Raw genomic sequence first — 22087 nt, 5'->3', positions numbered from 1 at the left:
ACATTTCATGAGCCTGAAACAGTAGTGGGACGGGGCAGAGTGGTACATAGTTTTGTAAATAATAAGGGAGAGAGGGAGACAGAGAGAGAGAGAGAGGTTAAACCAATGGTTGCTTTTAATCTGACATCTTAACGGCCTGACTTAGTTACAGCATAGAGCCATCAAAGACTAAGGGAATAAAACCAGCCTTGCATGCCTTCAAAAGGAAGAGAGCCATTGAATAACAGCAAACAAAGTGAAGTGGAAAATAATTAGACTTTGTCAGCTGACATGGAGGCTGAGTCATTTAGTCAAGTTCACTGTACACATTTCAGAACAATTAGACATTTCAATGGGATCCTCTGGAGGGGAAACCATTGGTAGTGGTGTAAGACGTAAAGTAAAGAAGATCAGGGCAAAGAACCAAAACCAGAAAAGCTGTGTATTTTCACTGGTCTCACAATTCAATCCATTTGTGATTATTATCATGTCATCAATTAAATTCCACCATGCATGAAATCCTTTTTGTCTTTATCAATCAATAAAGCAGTCAGATATGATATGATAATATCATATTTATCAATCAACAGGCAATGTTCATTATGCATCAGTGCGGAATTGTCCCAGTCGCCTATCTATGAAACAACTGTTGCAGTGGGAGACATAAGATATTGAAACGAAACACAATAAGACAACAAGGCAATAAAAAGGAAGCTATTCTTTCACAAACTGCAGTATTGGATAAACTAAAAGTGTTATTCCGTCATTTGGAGAGATGATACCATGGCAATTAGAAGGTGAAACAGAGTAGATGAGGAAATGCTTTGTAACACTGAGAAAATCACTCATTTCCACACAGATAAGAGAAAACATTAAAACATTTAAAATGCTTTGCCAACTGTGTTGTGTGTACACCAGTGTATTTAAATACACCATTGAGTCATAACACTAAAAGCAGTTATCGTTCGATGTTATGGCTGATCAGTGTATAGTGAAGGAACAGTTCCTTTGTATTTTTTTATTTTTTTATTTTTAATAACACAATGGTTCTTTGACTTAGAACAAAGGCATCAATTTGGAAGCAAACAGCAGTTTGTATAACGCAGTAAAACAACTGTAACTTCGACTAATGAAGGACAAATCACGTCCTCGCTCTTCCTCCTCCTCCACATGACTGACTCTCTGTCTGTCTCTTAGCCTCTGTCATCTGCGCTCCACTTTGTTGTTTTGCTTTTGTTATGCAACCCTTTCATTCTTTCCTTCATTTTTGTCTTTTAGACTTTTAACTACATATTCAGAAGTCAAATTCTCTATAGTGCGGCGACTGTAAATCTTATTCTGTTCAGCAGCTGTTGCAGTTTTCAATGTGGGGCCTGCGGAGCCACATGTGCTCATAAAGTTTTCATTTTAACCATATGTGAATGTATTTTATCACCAGGTGTAGCTTCATCTTATACAGAGCTAAAGAGGCAGGGGAGACGAAGTCAAAGTATAGTGAAACAGCTGCGGTTTCTTCGCCGTAAGGCACGAGTAAAGGCACACATATTAACAGTAACAGAGTAGAGACGTGCACGGAACATGAAAGAATCAAAGAAAGATTTAATTCAAATGTATGGCACGTTAGCTGTCATACTTTAATCCTGATAAGAACCTAGGAGCTTACTCTGACGAACAGTGCAACACCTGTCACCCCGCACTCTTCTCGAAGCTCCATGGAAAATATTTACATACGAGGAATTAATATGTGGTATTTACATGTGTGTGCTCAAATCCAGAGTATTAGAAGGAATAGATTCAAGTCAGCCACGTGTTTCGTCAACCACGCTTTCGAAACTGAAGCACTGCAGTCATTGCCTCAGGGCTTGAGCTTTACTACGTTTTCATATTCAGTTGCGATGATTTTGGACAGACGCTGTGGAATCTTAACAGAGGAATCCACAATGGCAATACAGCTTATATTAAGTCAACGTAGAGAGTCAAAAGTCATTTTTAAATGTGGATGCATTCTAACACGGAGACATTCATTATACTCTGGCATTTGTTTGACTGAATGAAAAGTTCACCTAAAATATTGTCACATAACAATTACCTTTAATTACCGTAAAGATGACAGACAAAATGTGCCAGAGGTCGCAAGAAGCTCATATCCCCTCTCTCTCTGTGTGTAGGAAATGTAAACACAGAAAGGCAGAATGTTCTTCTTTGCACGCGCTGAAGAAGAGCGAAAGGATTTCATTTCCCACTCACTGAGTCAAATGTGATTATGAGTTTGAGAAATCCTGCAATAACGCATCGGAGGATAATATCGCGTCCAACTCCCAACTGAGTCATATTTGTTGAGATTTTGTTATTTCCAATTTTCAAGTATGAAATACGTCTAAAAACCTTGCAACATACTGCGTCTTAACCGTAACAAATCGAGCTGTGTTAAGGAATAATTATTGAAATAATTTGTCATCCACACACATCCATCCAAAAGATCTACTCCTCTCTCTATATCACATAGAGTTTCCTCTTTATTTTCTATTATTCCTTCATCTCTGTTCTAATGTCAAGCAATAATATGCTTAGCAAAGCCATATTTGGTCTCTTTTTGAAATGTTTTTTATCACAAACTATTGTGTTTGGCTCAGCTGTAAACAGATAATGAGACTGGCTGGAAAAATAATGATTTGTCTCACCATCCATCCTATTTATAGTCACTCTTCTTTTTTCTTTTTTTTTTAAACATGCTTTTGTAAACAGCCCGCACAAGCACACATGGCGCACATATTCAACTAAACAAGTGTGCTCTTATTGTCTGTGAGCATGTCAGGCTGTTAAAATAGAGCCTCCGTGCTGGTGTATGCGTGTGTGTGCCTTTGTGAAAGCCGGTGGTAAAAAGTGTGGGTTTTCCTAAGGGAGGACAACCCACAAGGCACAAGGTCCCCGGTGAGGATGTCATCCTGTACGACTCAGCCCACAGGGACAGACAAACTCAGTCTTTGTGCTCCATTGATTTAAATGCCACGGGTATTATGATGAACTGCAGTGGTTCACCACAGCCTTCACGCCACAACCCTCCAATTACAAAGATATATATATATATTTTTGATATATAAATATACACGTCGCTGTTTGGAGACAAACAAATGAGGGACTACGCTGACATATTGACAGCCGAAAAGAGTTTGTAGTTTTCTCTGCGACATTATTCCTTCATCTTGGCATATGACACAGTTCTGTCAAAGGGTCTATTAAGCTGCTTCAAAGGAGCCGCTGAGGCAGCTCTGCTTTAACGCCGCAGCCCACGGAGACACTAACTACTGTTAATGTGACGAAAACAATTCATGTTTTAGGCCATATTTATGACTCACTCATGTAAGTCCACCCTGGTTCACTAAAGTTGCGGTCGTAAATGTTTCACAAAATGAATATTTTCATTAGTTACAATACATTGCATCACATTACAGGTTTACTACAAAACCCTGAAGGTGTATCTGAGCAATGAATGACGGAGAGTATGAATCAAACATTTATGGGGTCGCTCTAGGATAAAAAAGCATGCACCACCTACAAGGCTTGACCAGCACCTCAGTGCTTTATTAACATCTTAATACAAAAGTCATACATTTACGGTAAAGGGAGATCAAGTGATATTTTGTATTGTAGAGCAGATTATAATCATACTGCAACAGAAGATCTACAGTCCCGCACACGTTATATTTCTGTGCAAACAAAAACTCCCACCGTGTCACATTAATTGAAATTCAATTACAATATTCTAGGGAGTGAAGCTGTTCCAACAAACTGAAGATGAGTTAATGGGCTGATGAAGCACCGCGTTTTCAATGACACGCTCCAGAGACCACGACATTTAAACTACCGTGGAAGTATTAATTCAAGAATGTAAAACTGCGTCACTATTTCTACTTCAAAACCAGGATTGTTAGTTGAAAGTACACAGCCTAGTGTATTCCAAGGTGCTGTTTTGATTAAGGTACACACCAGAGATCTGCTGAAGTTAGTAATATTAATTATTATTATTCATTCGTAAGTAAATCCAAACTGTCAATATTTAAATGTTTTATCATTAAGTTAATCATTAAATGACCATATACACAGCATGCACTTAGGTAGTATTAAATAACTGAATGAAGGAGTGAGTTCGACTTTTGCCATTCACAACCATTCAGACATTCAATCCCTCTCTCACTGTCTCTTTTTTTTTTTTTCTCCGTTTCTCATTTTATCGTTTCGTCTCACCCCTTCATCCTCCCTCTTGGTCTCTTTCTCACACATTAAGAGATCTCTACACTGAGACGCTAAAAATAGCAGCACCCATTTCTGCTCGAGCACTGGCACCAGAGACCTCAGAGCAGGAAGCAGGGGATGCATCAAAGACTTCATTAAGTAATGCATGTGCACATGCACACACAAACGCATGTCTGCGTACACCCAGACGTCTCTTATTCTCCTTCCTTTTTTTTTTTTTTTACCCCCCGACTTTGTACAACTCAACTTCCACCAGTGCACATTTGCACGACGACACACAAAGACATGGAGAAACACAGACTAACAAAGCAGGACACTCTCACCCATCTCCTTCAGGGTGCCTCTGTCATCTGCCCTGCCACTTATGAGCCTTCTTATGTAAACAGGTCACTGTGCGTTGCTTCACTTTGTCTGCAGCAAACTGGACATGGTGTACAGAGGAATACTGAGCCGGTACAGTTTGGAAAAGCGAGATTTTTCTATTCTACCACCTCGTTATTGTCAATCACTGTGCAAATGCACGAGTACTAAAGGCACATGGATATATAAAACACATGAAGTGTGGGTTCCCATTTGTGCACAGCTTTGCAGTTTTCTTTCTCTCTCTCACGTGGTGCTTGTCAATATTTAGACTTATTTATGATTTATTATTGGTCATGGAAATGCAGGCGATAAATAAAATAAAAGTCTGTCTGAGTCCACAGTAAATAACCACTAACCCTAACCTGGATATTCATCCGAGCCCTAACCTCAGTCCTTTTCATGGCCCTAACCCTAACCTCAGTCCTTTTCATGTCTAACCCTAACCCTCCAACCTAACCTCAGTCCTTTTCATGGCCTAACCCTAACCTCAGTCCTAACCCTAACCTCAGTTTTCATTTTCATGGCCCTAACCCTAACCTCAGTCTTTCATGGCTAACCTAACCTCAGTCCTAACCTAACCTCAGTCCTTTTCATGGCCCTAACCCTAACCTCCAGTCCTTTTCATCCTAAGTCCTAACCTAACCTCAGTCCTTTCATGGCCTAATCTAACCTTCAGTCCTTTTCATGGCCCTAACCTAACCTCAGTCCCTTTCATGGCCTAACCTAACCTTCAGTCCTTTTCATGGCCCTAACCCTAACCTCAGTCCTTTTCATGGCCCTAACCCTAACCTCAGTCCTAACCCTAACCGCATACTTTTATTGTACAGCTGCTCTGCGCTGAGTGTCCACTGTAAATCCACCACCAGTTTAATGGGTTTAAATTTGAGTCAATAGAAAGCCTGGTGCGTCTCTTTCAGACACAGAGCGCTACCCTGTGCATCTGCCTGGCGGCGCCGAGGGACATGACAGAGCAGTGCTATATGATGCTCCCGGGATGAGAATGGTTAAAATGTCACGCTAGGCAATTAAATAATAAATAATAAATAAATAAAAATACTTTTCTTACACAGTGGGTGTAAAGCAATGAATCAATGGTGACCCTGACAAAGTTTCCCTACCTGTGCTATGACCACACTACAGTAAATGGGAACGTGCAGGTGAAAGATTGTTGGGGCTGATGTTTTGTCGAAAGCAGTGAAACATTATTAGAAAAATTAAACCTGCTTAAGTTTCACTAATGCTGTATTGACACTCATAATTCAACCTTTTATCAAATACATATGGCAGCGATGACGATGTCAGTTCTATCCAGCTGGGGTTTTATTTGTGGCAACAGATGAAGAATCATTCTCATATAACAGATTCTGTGGGCAAAGACTTCATTGATTTCTTTATTACCATAGCAATCCTTCAATGCTTGCAACGTTAAATTACTCAAGCAAGACGTCTGTATTACTATAATCCTCTTAATTGCATGTCACTGAAATAGATTACGTGGAATTGGGGTTTGTTTTTTTCAAGGCATTAAACAGACAGTGAAGATGTTGCTAATTTTTCCATTACAGACACATCGTGCACTAGATTGTCAAAGCAAAAGCCCTTTTCTCACAGGAAGACCATGTTGTAAAAAACAGCACAATCCTACAAATGACATAAGAGAGAACATTAAACCTCAACAATGTCTCTGGTATGAGACAAAGCCTGCTGGTAACTTTGACTGCTGCTTCATTCATTTTCGATAAATTCCCCACTAAGGCTTCACTGTTAATTTCACAACACTGCGGTGGGTATGAAGAATTATTCACGTCGAACCGCGGAAAGAAAAATCTCAGTCACATGACGCGGACATGCTGTTTTTTAATGGCTCATTAGCTCACCACAGCAATGCAATCTCTCGTAGGCAAACGCAACCAGAAATGTATACCCATCTCATTAAAACCTGTACAACGCCCAGCATGCACTCGTCATCAATAAAGAAAATGATGTTTTACAGAACCTAAAATAAGAACACCATACAAAATCCAAGGGGCGTACATACCTCCCTATATGCAATCAAACTACTGCAATCTCATAAATATAATAAGCTACGGCAGCAAGCTGGGCTCCTGGTTACCATAGCAACTCAGGATGGTTTGGCCAAGGGAAAGCTATATGTGCTGTGTAGATGGGCATACATTTCTCGCAATATTACAAAGTGTGGTCCTCCGTATGAAAAGTGCCCGGAGATAATTTCTGGTATGGTGCTATAATAAAATAAAATTGAATAATAACCCATTTTTGTGGATTTCTGCCTTTTCTCTTCCATTTCCATCTCTGACCCTCAGTCACCTCACCGAGCTTCTCCCACGAACGCATCGTTGCCTCCTTGGTCGTCGTCAGAGAATATAATATCACACCTCACTCAACATACAGTGGATGTGGTTCACAGGATCAACTTGGACACAGATCGCATGAAAACACTGTTACACCTGCTGCACGAGATAATAGAAGATAAAGCGCCACGCAATCGCAAAATATGTGGTTCAGTGACTTTGATCTGATTTTTGTTAGGAATGGTTATCACCTGAACCCCGAGGTCACTGAGGCCGCAGTGCCAGTGGCCCATTCCCTCTGGAGCTATGCCTCCCACCTATGCAGTATAAAATAAGACAAAATAAAATAGTATAAACTGTGTACAGCAGGGGTGTCAAACGTCCAGAAGCAGAGCAGGAAAGTTAACACTGCATTGAAGATAATCAACTACAATTATGTAGTAATTCCTTATTTGTCCCCTGGGGTCGCATTTTTATTAGCTCCCACTTTAGTTTCAGAAATACGACATAACAAAATCATTTCTAGATCCCGACATGTTCTATCATATGTGAAATACTAGAATTGTTAGTTCCAGATACATGTGACTAAATGTTTTGTACCTTTGTAGATCCACTGTGATCAGTGAGTTGCAATGCACCTGTGTTAATGGTAACTTCAAGCATAACATTTGCAGGTTTTTGTGAAAAGATTCATTAAAAGTAAAGCAAATGGAAAACATTGGCGTTTGACACCCCTGGTGTAAAGTATGAAATAAGACCTCATTAAAAGACAAGAGTACTTTTGGTAAAAAATAACTAACTCTTTGCTTTGCAGTTCTTGTAAAGTGAAGTTGATAAGTTTTCATCTGACCTTTTTGTAGATGAGCTGCGGAATGATGTATAGGGTTTATGAATGTTGTTTTTTTTTATCTAACAGATTAAAAACAAATCCCTCGAGGCTGTTTAGAGATATAGAAGTGGTACTGTTTAGTTGAGTTTAGAAAGACTGGATAGTAAGCGAGAGAGAGAGAGAGAGAGAGAGAGAGAGGGAATAATTTTAACATTTATCTACAACCACAGTCCCATTAATCCCCTTCTGCTCTGCCCATCTTTGCTATATATCCTTATAACCAGTGGGGTTTGATGTAGAAGCCTCTATCCTAGAAAAGCAGATCGTTCAATAACCTCCCTTTAGCGGTGAGCTGGAGAAAAGTCAAAACTGATATTATATCTGCCAGAGGAGCAGATCTGGGATTTGTTGCTAGATCTCTGCAAGACTCTGCTGTTGACTCACACATGTTGACAACATCAATTATAAACCACGGACGATTACAAGAATACTAAATGTGAATCAGAGTTTGTGCACAATTTCTACACTGGTATGGAATGACAGTAGTAGAAGAAATTGATTATTTTGGACATGTGGTGGCACTTTATTTTTTTATTCCTTCATCATGCAGGTAATTCTTTATTTTTTTAAATTTCATTCCCACGATACTACAATATGATCAGTATCTGTGTTTACTGGCATAATAAAAGTCACAATTAAACTCGCAAACGCATTTAAAGTGGAAAAACAAATGTCTATACTGAAAGGAAAGGATAGAGTAGAAGCATTTGCACTTAATAGGTAACAAAACACGGCAACAATGAAACCTAAGCAACCCATCTGTTTCTGATTCTGCCACTGATCCCAGTGTTTATCTTGAAGAGGAAGAGGTGGAGGAGGGACAAGTAGTTTCAGTTTCTATATCATGATCAATGGAGTGAAATGAGGGCTGTGTAATCTAAATAGGCAGTGGAGCTGACCACAGCCAGACACAACCGATAAACAGCACTGCGACACCAGACGATAAACAGATACACAGAGTTTTAACACATGAGCACTTAAACCAGATCCCTGTGCTGTTGCAGAGAAGGAAGGAAGCAGCCGATAAGAATGTGGTGCGGCTTTTCTCAGTGTTATCTGGAGCGATTGTTATTTTGCCATCAATCTTTAAATTAAATAAATCCACTTATGCACCCGAACACCCTCGGGCATGAGACACCGGCGGCATTACTGACCTTCCATCGCATACTTCATATCTTGAGCAAAGAGGGTCCATGTGATCTCAGCGCTGATCTTCCCGACGTTCATCTCCTGTGGAAACCTGGTGGATTGAAATGGATTCCAATTAGACTCATGTTTTGTGTAGTGACAAGCTTGACTGGGTGTCCTGATGGTTCGGACCTGTTTTGAATTCTCTAGCGACTTGACTTGGACAGATGTGCACGACGACAAGGCAGGTGAACCTGGCGATTTAAGAATCTAGAGGTAACTTCCACACCTGGCAAAAACCGAGGAGGAACAGGAGATGTGCACTGGAGGAAATCGCACAGCGAAGGAGCGAGACAGAGGTTGGCGGCCTATTAGGTAAGTAATCCACAACTTTGAATGCCTATAGATTTTCAGTCAAGCCTTGAATGGGAGCCGTCAATGGTTCAGTTATCCATATCTCCAGACAACAACGGGAGGACATTTATAAATCTCTTCGCCCTGGAATGAGAAAGTTCAATTTACCCAGAAATGTTTCACTTTTGCAGAAGACCAGCCTTTAACCAACAACCATCGTGTTTGTCCTGCGACTTCGAATGAGTCAGTAATCATGTGTTCACCCGGGACGCTCCTGCGAACCACTGAAGCCTAAGCATGCTACACTCACGCATTACATTCTCACTCTTTCTTGGGAGATTACATTGTGGAGCAAAGGAGCAAAGACTAGGCCTAGATGTTGGGTTGGTGTTCCCAGAGGAAACTGGGGGCAAAACAAAGAACCTTTCACATATCCATCACCCTTAGACTCTCCTCCTCAGTCTCGCTACACACCCACATGGTGTTGGTTAGTGTAGGTGGATCCAGACAATGAATAAAAGTTCCTGGGAAAATGAATGTAGTATCTGCAGCTTTACAATGCATTTATATAGAGAGTTTACAATCCACTTCTATATGATAAAACAAATAATGTCAACAATCCACAGTATTCCTGGAAATAATCCCTAAAGCCTCTTATCCCTCACATGTTCATAACTGTGGCAACCAATTTCATATTTGCTTTTATAAATGAAATTCACCAGATCAGTCCAATGCCATGAAAACACTTCTGGCTGGATTCCCGTGGAAGTGTTCACAAAACATAGCTACAGATTTAAGTTGCTCTATCCTCTTCTGCCAGTAGCTCTCCTTTTTAAAGGCAACACGTTCAGTCCTGGGTTTCTACCACTCTGGACAGGGTAACGTGGAGGAAATGGACATAAATATTGCACAAGAGAAAAGCTCCGAACATTTTTTTTTTTCTTTTTTCTTAATAAGAATCATAAATCAGCATCCAGAAGGGGGATGTTAAAGTATGACAGGATACTATGAGAATATGGATGCCATGATTGCTTTTTAGGATAAGCTCCACTCCACTTTCTTAAGCTGCAACTTAATGTATAATTCCCCACATCAGGTGAAGAACAAAAACAAACTGCTATTCAGACTATTCTTCACTGCTGGATTCTCTGGCTACTTCAAACCCCTCTGGCACAACACTGTACTCCTCACCACAGATAGAAAAAAAACATTTGTACGATTCTGATTTATTTGTCTTCTCCTTCTGTCTCTAACAAATAACACAAATGTTTTACAATGAACAAAAATATGGTGATATATTTATTAGAATGTAGCTCCTTTGTCTATTTAAGCATATTTGATTAATAATAAAGCCTTTAGACCTTAATTGATTTTTAAATATATATGTATATATATATATGTATATACAGTAAATACACATGACGACGTATATTAAAGCATCAAACAACTACTCATTATCAGCCTGTTATATAATATTCTCAAACACTCGCACACAATCTGAAAAACATGAACAAAAATCTCACCAATCCCACAAATACAAAGCAACTGTTTTCAGAAAGGTGTTTTCAAGCTTTCAATAAACTAAATTGTGGATAAACTGACAAATGATATAGTAGCCAGTTATGTTGCGTTTGATTGATTTCAACAGACCTTAGTTTGGAATAGTAAAGAAGTACATACTGGTTTATGACTGGGGTGTAAGCTGTCCGGTCCTCATCGATTACAGACACCATGAGAGTGATGAGTTTTGGCCAGAAGTCCAGGTTCTTTATTGATGGACCTTGTTCCTCACGGGGAATCTCCTGCTTCCGACTCTGTGAAGGAGGAGGAGGAGGAAATTAAGATGCCGTGATTAGGAAAGATGCTTTATTGATTTATTGCCGACCGAACACTTGCTGAATCCCCACTGATCGTAAGGTTGGCTTTTATTTTGACACAGTCACAGGAAGTATTTGACAAGACAGGAAGTTGGGTTGCTTTTTGTATTCCCAGTCAAGAAGAAACTCTACTGTTTACAAACACGTGTGTATCTTTTATGTTTTTTAACACAATCACTAGTCAAAAATGTGCCTCGGTATGTAGTGGTGGTTTTCACAGGGTTACAGAAATACTTGTTGCGAGGTGTCGAATATGAAACCACTCACTGACTCTACCATCTGTTCACCCCACACTGATCTCGAGTCAGCACGTTACTGTCACAGCCTTTCACACCGTGGCGCACAGGTTCCACAGAAAGTTACAGAGGCTGAGCAGACTGAAGGCTGAGAGAGTGCGCATACTGTACATATTGGAACGCACCCCTTTTGACAGTACTCGGTGTACAGACATGATTATATGGAAAAAAAAAAAATACACCGACATGGGGCATGGGGCTACAATTTGCGACTCTCGCTGGAGCAAAATGCATTTCTGATGAATAGGAAATGGTGCTAAAACTGAAACATGCTCTAATCAGTTGCTGAATAATGCAAGGTTGAATTATTTAACAACCTTCAGCGTATTGACTCTAGAGCAGCACAGAGCAGGAAATTACAACACGATTCAATATATACCTCAATACAATCCTTACAGTCTAATCAGTTCAAAAACAATCAACTTGTGTCTGATTTTGATTCTCGGAATGAATACATGGTAATGCTGTTGCATGATTTGCAGCTGAGAAGCAACAGAATTTAATCTCACAGGAACAAGGGGGGGAAAAAAACAAACAATCCTATGGATTATCACTGACTCTGTGACCAAGTGATCATGTCAGCCCATACAAGGATGCAAACGTCGATCATCTTGTGCACAACAGTCATACACAGGAGTTTATGTGCTTCCAAGGGAGGCTCAATTTTAAGCAAACATTAAATACATACATTTCATTTGTATTTTCAGTCGTGTCGCAATATGAATGCAGCAAGAAGAAACAGATTTTAGTTGGCATTGTATTGGGCACTTTACGCTTGGTGCATGTTTGCACCAGAGTTTATATGCATCCAAAATAGTAAATCATCAACACTATGTGCTAGTGGAAGTGCTTTTAACAATGGCTGAGAAGTAAAACAGCACGGTGTGTGAGCGCCTCATTTCACCCCTGAGATTACGCTGCAGCCTCTGCCTACAAGCTGCTTAACATGTTTAAACTGCATAGAATCAGTCTATAGTTCACCCCAGTCAGACCTTTCCTCAAGGGCACTAAAAGCAAACACTATTAAACATCCTCTCACAAATCCTTTAACTGTCTTTTTTTTTCAGTTTACTCCTGCTGTCTGCCCCTTCCTGATGTATTTCATATGCATTCAAATGATCCCTATCTCAGTCCTCATCGCAAATGTGATGGTTTAGTTTGGCTTATAGTTCTACAGTGTCTCTGTTTATCAATATTGTCTTTTCTGGAGTTTTTACTATGTCCTTTATTCTGTGATTTCGTGTTTTCCCAATCAGCCTTCAAGCCAGTGTTTGTTATTTAGTGTCTGTATCTGGGTCCTGTTTTTAAGAAAATCTGTAGTTGTCCTTTATGCGTCTGTAAGTGAACACAGCAAAAAAACTGCAATCACCGAAGAACAAAATCAGACGTCAGTGTTGACCTTTTGTCTATGGCATTAAAACTACAAATCAACTATGCTGTTACTCACAAGAATTACTGTAACTCTGACAACTAACAATACAGAAGTCTTGTTCATGCATTTATTTTCAGCGGGCCGGACATCTGTAATGATGTCTTCAACCAGACAGATGCCAGAGTCCTCAATTACCAGAGGTCCTTAAATCACTGCAATAGCTTCCCGTGTTCCAACTGATAGACTTTAAAACCCTATTACTCCGCGGAGCACTAAATTACCTTAATGCATCTCTGATCCACGTTATTGAGTCCCTCAAGTGAACTGAAACAGGTTTACTCAGCGTCCTCACCATCCTTTCTCAGTCGCCGTTGAAAAAAGTTTCCCCCAAAACTCTCACTTCAGTTCAGGTGCTGAAGTGATATATACAGCAAGAACACATTTACTGGATAACAAGTGCATTCATTATACACTTCAAAATGCTGAGAAAGTCGAATTGAAATAAATGAAGTAATCACTGCACAGAACTAGGGAATTGGGAAAACTAGGAGAAATATTAATCAGAGTGTGCCGTATTTTTAATGTGCATTGAAGCACATTAACCACACCGAAGTGTGAACAGCTCAGAGAATCCAGTCAAAGTCCAAAGGCAGAGAGCTGTGAACTCAACCTGTTGCAATTCATTTTAAAGGCGCAGGTGCAAAATAAGTCGTATGTCGCACGTGTGAGAAAACACACGGTCTGAAAATAAACAACTACTTCAATAAACACTGTTAAATCAGCCACAGGGGTACTGTTGGCAAATATGTGATAATCTGAGTGAGAGAGATACTTAACAGATCAATATGAATTGTTTGCTCAGGAAGAGAGTGAGGTTGCTATTCACAACAAACAACTCCTTGCCTGTGCGCACGTATCAACAATCACCAGCCTCCCTCTTCCCAACCAGATTGCTTCTACATATGCATTAATATTCCCATTATATGTAAAAGCATGTTTGCATAAATATCTGTACACTTATCATAAATGCATGTGCAGGCATTTCTGGGCCGTGCACCGTCTTTCCTATTTGCCCTTTTCCATGATTTCTTTGACCTCACAGTTCTGCATTTCCTTGCTTCCTCCTCCCTCTCCAGCTGGCATTAAACAAACCCACGCCCCCATTTTAGTCATTTTAAGCCCAGGCAGAGGCGAAGCGCTTTGTCGTCATGTTATGCCACCATGTCAGCTGTTCCGTCGCCAGTCTCAGACATCATTGGCATCTGGAGAATTGGGGTCTGTAATGTTTTCATCCTTTGAGTCGTCAAAGGGTGCCTCGTATACGTGAACGTCATCATTTATAGCCACATTGGGGCTGAGGGTGTGTTTTGGGGTGATTTCTGATGTCTTTTCCTTCTGCCTTGAAGGAAACATTAATGGAGAGGCTGTCTTGTGCGAAATAGCGGTGGACAAAGGTGTAATTAATAAAAGTGTCCGTCTGGTTTGATCATTTCATCCAAGCCCGGAAGCTGTTTAAACACGGGGAGCTTATTATTCAGCTCTTGAGCAGATTGTACCTTATTACTTTGCAAGAAATGATGGACTTGAGTGGGTCCACGAGAATGTAGGTTGTGTCTAAAACAACTTGTATTGTGGAAAAATACCATACAGTAAACACACTGTAATGAATTATTGTCAAAGAGAATTAGGCTTTTTCAGCTTATATGACAACACTTAAAGTGTGATACTAAATATTGTTTTAAAAGCAATGATCCAGGCCGCTACTTTCCTTTTGGTTAGTTTGAGGGTGAGTTTGTACGTTTACTGTTTCACACACACACCACAAAATATCAATGACAGGAAAACAAAATATGCAAAACATTGGGGAAATTTTACGATATAAAAACACATTATACTTCAGCATTTGCGGTACGTTATACATATTCATAAAGTCGAGTTATTCATTTTTAAAACTCAAAGGACTGCATCTGTTATTAGAATAACAATAATAATAATAATCGGCCACTGGTAAATAATAGAAAAGGGATGTTTTTTAAACTGTAAAATTATGAATAATTTTCCTCATAGGACAGAGACCCGTTCCAACATTGCGTCTTCGTGTGTGTGCCATGTGTCTGCTGTACAATCTAAATAAAGATAAGTCACTCATCAAGAACAAAAACATCGGTGGTGAATATGGTAAATGCAGAGCTTCCAGGGGACCTTTTAATGCTTAATGCACAATTATCTTGTTGCTGCTTGCTTGCTATGTCTTTTTAAGTAGGCTGTCTAATGAGGATGTCCCATCTGTGCGATCACTGCAATTGTTTCGTTAGCTAATGTTTGTCAAACACTGAGAAAAACACCGTCTGCATCTGGACTGTGAACACACATTCATTTTCTTCACGTGTGGAAGACAACTGTGGCCATAAAACTAAAATACGTATTACACGTCCCATCCATCCATCCACTTTCTACTGCTTCATCCTCCACATGAGGGTCCCCGGGGACAGGTCGTCAAACAACCATTCACTCTCACACTCACACCTACAGCAACTTGTTAATCACAACTATTAATCAAGTTGCCAGGGATCTCCATTGATGCTGTGCATTTACTGTTTAAACCACATGGATGTCGAACAGGAAAATGATAACTGTATCTACCTGAAAGGCAAAGACAACAGTTTGGTGAATATTATAGAGCTGCAACTAACGATTGTTTTCCTAATCGATTAATCTGTCAATTATTTTCACCATTAAAATATCAGAAAACCTTATAAAATGTTGATCGTGTTGGTCAAACTTGGAAACGATGACATTCTCAAATGTCTTGTTTTGTCCACAAACCAAAATGATGAACCTTTAATGATTTCTTTGTTATCCGGAACAAAGAATACTCACATTTAAGAAGCTTAAACAATCAGAAATCTTGTTTTAATCATGAAAAAAAGTTTCAAACCAATTCATCGACTATTAAAATAGCTGTCGATTAATTTAGTAATCAATTAATAATCGAGTAATTGTTTCTGTTCTAGAATCTTATAATAACAACTGTGCATTCTCAATTAAAGAAACCTTTTTGTGCTTGTATTATGTGCAACATATACAGCAGAGATGGTGATTTGCACCAGGTAGGTTCTGCCTGACACTGCTTTTGTAACGTCCGTCATGATATGTAGCCTATTGATTTCCAGTCATGCTGGATTGAATTTATTTTTTCCCGGCAGTGTAACACATCAATACAACGCACGCTGCCGCTGAAAGGGAAAGTGTGATGTCCGATTTATGGGAGGCAGAAGGTGATGCCATATTAACACATAAAGTGAGAAGGGAGATGCCAGGCCGCTTGCCATTATTCTGTGCGTGCTATTCATAACACTACCATGTAAAACTTATTGTTTAAGTAAGTTGATTTTTTCACAGTCGATTTGTCTGGATGGACCAGTATTTGAGGACCAGGTGCGAACACAAAAAACATTTACCATTAAATCAGGGCTAATGATGCATTTCTTAATTTGCCACTTACATCAATAGATGTGGAAATGATGTTATTTCTGCTGCAAACAGAACATACGTATTTATATACACTACCACATCCACATAGCTATTAAAGGGAAATTAACTTTAATGTGGTTGACCTGGGCTGTCGTGGAACCCCATGTACATATTCTGATTAAATACAATATTCAATTTCTGTCATGTTAATATTCAAGTTTTATGTTATATATATATATATTTTTTTTTTTTTATATACAGTATATATATATATATATATATATATATATATATCCTCTGGTAACTATGTATTACTTTGACGTTTTTACTATTTCTACTGGAGCAAATTTCCCAAATTAAGGATACTCTTATCTTCTCTCGTGTCATAACAGTGCAACTAACAGCAGACTAAACACTGCGCATAGAAATCCCCCCCTATATATAGATCGGTGTGTGATGAAATGTAAAATAAATACAGATATATGAAGCCTTTGGCAGCCAAACACTGCCGTAATGATTCCTATGTTTACCTGAGTAACACAAGCCAGAATTGATTAACTGGAACATGCCGACAGGCCTTAAATGTGTCACTTGAACGTGGAGGCTGTTTACCTGGTCGAGGAGTTGATTGTAGAGTTCGTGACAGTTATCAAAAATGTATTTGTATGTGGAGTCCAGGCATGCTTTCACACAGTCTTTCACCACCATACTGGCTCTCGGTGGACTCTGGAGCTCCTGTACCTGCACAGACATAAGTATACACGTATGACTATACACTTGCAGAGTATGAAATCCTCCAAAAACTGTACATGACACGTGTGCATGCGCAGTATATTGTACACTGATCATGCACTGTGGCTTCTGTGTATGAGCAGCAATGAAATACGTGCAGTACGGCCGAGCACGGGCAGGACGGAGAGTGAAAGCTGTGGTAACCTAAAGTGACAGTTTTCATTCCTGTACTCACAGCTGCCATCTTAGTTACGCCTCAGTGCCCGAGCTGTACACCCCCTTCCCCCTGAAACTACTGAATGGAGTCAACCTTTTCTTATAGAGGGAGACAGTGTGTGTGGGGGGGGCAAGACAGAGCTGGAAGCATTTTTGAACATAGAGACTCACTGTAGTATGCATCATGCAGGCCATCTCATACTACACAAAAGCAACCTAAGTGCATCTGCCTGCAGTCAAGAAATAATAAGCCAACAATGAATCACTTGTTTTTGAATGGCTTGTTGTGTTAAGAGAAACAGGTTTTCAATACATATGAGTCCGAATCGATTTGACCTATGTGGGACGTGTCTAAAATCAATCCGGGCTCATTTCTGTAATTGAATGGAGGCAGATTTTATGGACAGTGCATTGAAGGTGTCACTCAGTCAATAGCATAGCATTTCTTTGATGAAAGATAATGACTGGCACATACTTTAGAGAGACGGAAAGGTTACCGTGTGCGCTCCATCATGTTTTTTTTCTATGTAATATTTCAATGTCCCTCAGATGGAATGCTCTCCTCCTGCCCCGCAAATTGTTCCCCGCCTATGCAACACTGCACACACACACACACACACACACACATGCGCACAAGGTACCTTCATCCTGAAGAAGGTGATGCTAGTCAGCAGATCAACGGTGGACTTGAGATCTTGAAGTCGCTCTGGGTTCCCTGCAGGGAAATTATCCTGGAGAAAGAGGGTGGAGAGAGACATGTGAATAACATGGTCACACAAACACACCAACTCCACCCCCAACTGTCACATCTGCCACAACATTGAAATTGATTACAGAGCAACGCCAGCAATCATAACAAAATGACTGTCTGTCTAATCGTCTAGTGGACAAGGGAGGTCTCACCTGATGAAAACCTCTATTTCAGGGCCATGAAGTCATCAGGCAGAGCAGAACAGCGTGACGGGGAGCATATAAAGCCCTGACAGCCCTCGGGAAAGGCATCACCGCCTTATACATTATCCTACTTCTCCTACTCTCTGTGCTCCGGAAAAGCCTTGTTTCTTCTCCTACCTGCTCTCAGTAAAGATGCAGGAAATAAAGCAAAATCTTCACCACAACCTGTTGTGGGTCTGCTGGTGCCAATGGACAGGGTGCCATGGCAGGACCAACATATAGAGATGAACAACCATTTGGTCATGTGGGAAGAGACAGAAGGATTAAAGGTGGCCTATATACACAGAAGGTCTGTGGGTAGTTCTCCTACACCGGAGTTCCTTCAAAGACTGTGTGCCAGTCTACATATACTGTAAGAGTTGATGATTCATTTGATTTTGATTTGTCTTCGGTTAGCATTCTGTGAAGCGATAGAGGATTGACAGCATTATTTGACGAGTCACAATGCTCTGCAAAGTCTTTGCAAATTCATTTCAATACACGACTATTGCAAAAGCGCGTTGGTGGATTCTACTTCTATCAGCAGATGTCAAGATGTTTCAACAAGTTCACTGGAGTCAAAACGGGCTTCACTGAATCGCTCAGAGAAAAGCAGGAAAAGGAACAAACTCGTCTGGCACAAACAGTTCTTATTTCAGTTTGCCAAACTTGTAAAAGACTTTCCTTTGGGTTACTTTCTAAGACATCCTCCAAAATCGAGAGGTCAATCCAAATGCTCCGTCATCTACACAGTGTGAAAAGAAGTTTACTTTGCATCATTGTTCAGAGTATCCTTGTTATGTTTAAACCTTATAAGCAACTATATTTCTCGTCTTGTCTTTCAGATTGCTGTTTCAGTTTTCTATGGTCTGTCTGCCCACTGAATCAGAAGAACTCCGTCTCAACGTATACAGTACACGCCACTCCCTGCCCTGCAAACCGAAGCTTTGTATTAGGATTTCTTACTGACCAGTTTGAACCTTTATTGTGCATCAATGTCCGACATGTTGAATTAAGCTTAACAACTATACAACAGTCATTTCAAAGTGTTTATAAAACACAAAGGGAAAAGACAAAAAAATAGGAACAAGAGTGATAAAAAAATGAGGACAAGGTCCCTCTGAATACATGATGACAGCACAGTCAGACCTGCAGCTGTTTCAAGAGAAGGAACTGGTTCAGTTTAGATTTATAAGAATAAGAGTGTCTTTCATTCTTGGACAGAATGTGATTTGTTTTACACTTCACCTAACAGTCGATCAGCTTATGTGGTCCAAGTAAAACTAGTACTGAAAATAACTAGTACTGAAAATAACTAGTACCGCGCGCGGTTCTGAACGGGTTCGAGCCGACCCGCGCGAGTCGCCGTGTGCCACGGCTCCCCGCGCGCCTCGCGCTCTCACCCGTTCATTCACCGCGCGCGGTACTAGTTATTTTCAGTACTAGTTATTTTCAGTACTAGTTATTTTCAGTACTAGTTATTTTCAGTACTAGTTATTTTCAGTACTAGTTATTTTCAGCGGCGTCCCCGCACATGTCGATCCAAATTTCGGGGGGGATCGGCAACGTATGGCAAAGTTATAGGGCACTTCCTGTTTAAAATGGCCGACTTCCTGTTCGGTCAAATGCGCGTCCGTAAACGTGTTCAGGGAAGTTCCCTTGTCTTACATATCAAGTTTTGTGCAGATCGGACAATCTTAGAGTTTACTTCCTGTTTGGGCATTCCACTTCCTGTTTGGAGGTCATCTTTTGCAGACATGCTCAGGACAGGTCCCTGGTGTGACATATAAGGTTTCGTGCAAATTGGACAACGTACGGCAAAGTTAGCGGGCACTTCCTGTTTAAAATGGCCGACTTCCTGTTCGTCTCTGGAAACATGTTCAGGGAAGGTCCCGTAACTCACATATCTAGTTTTGTGTCAATCGGACAATGTAAGACTTTACTTCCTGTTTCGGGCGTTCCACTTCCTGTAGGGAGATGACCTTTTACAGACATGCTCAGGACAGGTCCCTGGTGTCACATATAAGGTTTTGTGCAGATCGGACAATGTACTGCAAAGTTAGAGGGCACTTCCTGTTTAAAATGGCCGACTTCGTGTTCGGTCAACGGCGTCTCCGTAAACATGTTCAGGACAGGTCCCGTTTGTCACATATAAGGTTTCGTGCAAATCGGACAACGTACGGCAAAGTTAGAGGGCACTTCCTGTTTAAAATGGCCGACTTCCTGTTCGTCTCTGTAAACATGTTCAGGGAAGGTCCTGTGACTCACATATCTAGTTTCGTGTCAATCGGACAATGTAAGACTTTACTTCCTGTTTCGGGCGTTCCACTTCCTGTAGGGAGGTGACCTTTTACGGACATGTTGAGGAAGGGTCTGGGGTCCCATATATAAAGTTTCAAGTGGATACAACAATCCCTGTTGGAGCAGCATCAAAAACTATAAATGTAATTCTGTCTGCTGTCACCAGGGGGCGCTGTATTTGAAAATTAATATTTACATATAGACGTGTTCAGGGCCGGACTATCATCAATCCCAGCAACTTTGGTTCAGATCGGACCAGGATTGGCAAAGTTGTAACAGTTTGTTTTTTTAGAATTTTCTACCACCACCAGGAGGCGCTGTTTTCAAAATGTACCGTTTCAGCAACACAGTCGTCTTCAGCAACTAACCATCATCAACTATAGCAAGTTTGGTTGGGATCAGACCTTCCATCGCAAAGTTATAAGAGTTTCATTGTCTGTTGTGAAAAATTATTATTATCTCCAACTTTGGCGCCCCCTATCTCGTACGCCATACAATATTTTAAAAAGCTTTTGATAACTTTTGATGCTCAACTCGTCCACATTGATCTCACCAAGTTTGAAGGTGATCGCACAAAAGCTCTAGGAGGAGATAATTGAAATACAAGCTGTCATACTGTCTGCTGTCAACAGGGGGCGCTGTTTTCGAAATTGAATATTTTCATATAGACGTCTTTAGGGCCGGACTATCATCAATCCTAGCAAGTTTGGTTCAGATCGGACCAGGATTTGCGAAGTTGTAGCAGTTTGATTTTTTGTCCCAAAAATCCGACTTTGCGTCGTTGCCATGGCAACACCGTTAAACGATTTGTCGTCATATTGATCACGCATCATCTACCATGTGTTTTGACTGTTGTCACCAATTTTGAGTGCGGTACGATTATCTGTGTAAAAGTTTTACCCGAAATCGTAAAAAAACTTTTTTTTTGTGTATTTTCTTTCACCACAAGGAGGCGCTGTTTTTAAACTTCACCGTTTTTTCATAGACGTCTTCAGCCATGGCCCATCATCAATCATAGCAAGTTTGGTTCGGATCGGACCTTCCATCGCAAAGTTATAAGAGTTTTGTTTTTCTGATGCGAAACATCAGAATCATCATGAACTTTGCCGCCCCCTATCTCGTGCGCCGTGCGACATTTGAAAAAACATTTGATACTGTAAGCTCCTCAACTGGTCCACAGGGACCTCACCAAGTTTGAAGGTGATCGCACGAAAACTCTAGGAGGAGTTAGTTCAAATACCATTGCTGCGAATTCGCCGAAATCGCCAAAAAATCGCCAATCAACCCAAGATGGCGGATTTCCTGTTGGGTTTGGATCATGGTCATAATGTAATTTTTTCTTCATCCTGACCCACTACACATGTGTACCGAATTTTGTGCATGTGCGATATTTGTGTTGGTCATGGTGAATTTGGACAGGTGGCGCCGCACTTATTGGCCCCTCCCACATTCAATTTTCGACGCACATTCCCCAACCCTTTTTCAGACGTAAATTTACACCACGATTGATGCGGTCACAAAAATCTGTGAGTTTTGGGGTATGGGAAAGGCCTCAAAAATGCGATTCATTTGGGGGAATAATAAGAATAACTAGTACCGCAAGCGGT

The 22087-nt window shown here is 40.4% G+C and overlaps 1 protein-coding gene across 1 annotated transcript in view; it reads right to left on the bottom strand.

Annotated features, from left to right (window-relative positions):
• LOC122761565 (protein unc-13 homolog C) overlaps positions 1-17977 on the bottom strand; it is a gene marked incomplete at its 5' end in the record, with an annotated part of 42257 nt that extends 24280 nt beyond the window's left edge. Inside the window, 4 exons of the mRNA XM_044016793.1 lie at positions 8952-9037; positions 10960-11093; positions 16911-17039; positions 17888-17977. Coding sequence (XP_043872728.1) covers positions 8952-9037; positions 10960-11093; positions 16911-17039; positions 17888-17977 — 439 coding nt within the window. The remainder of the gene's footprint in view (positions 1-8951; positions 9038-10959; positions 11094-16910; positions 17040-17887) is intronic.
• Between the last annotated feature and the right edge of the window lie 4110 nt (positions 17978-22087).

Source organism: Solea senegalensis, unplaced genomic scaffold (assembly GCF_019176455.1).
Source record: "Solea senegalensis isolate Sse05_10M unplaced genomic scaffold, IFAPA_SoseM_1 scf7180000014799, whole genome shotgun sequence".
Classification (NCBI taxonomy): Eukaryota; Metazoa; Chordata; class Actinopteri; order Pleuronectiformes; family Soleidae; genus Solea; species Solea senegalensis.
The sequence above is the reverse complement of the archived record's forward strand: the minus strand, read 5'-3'. Positions and strand labels throughout refer to the sequence as shown.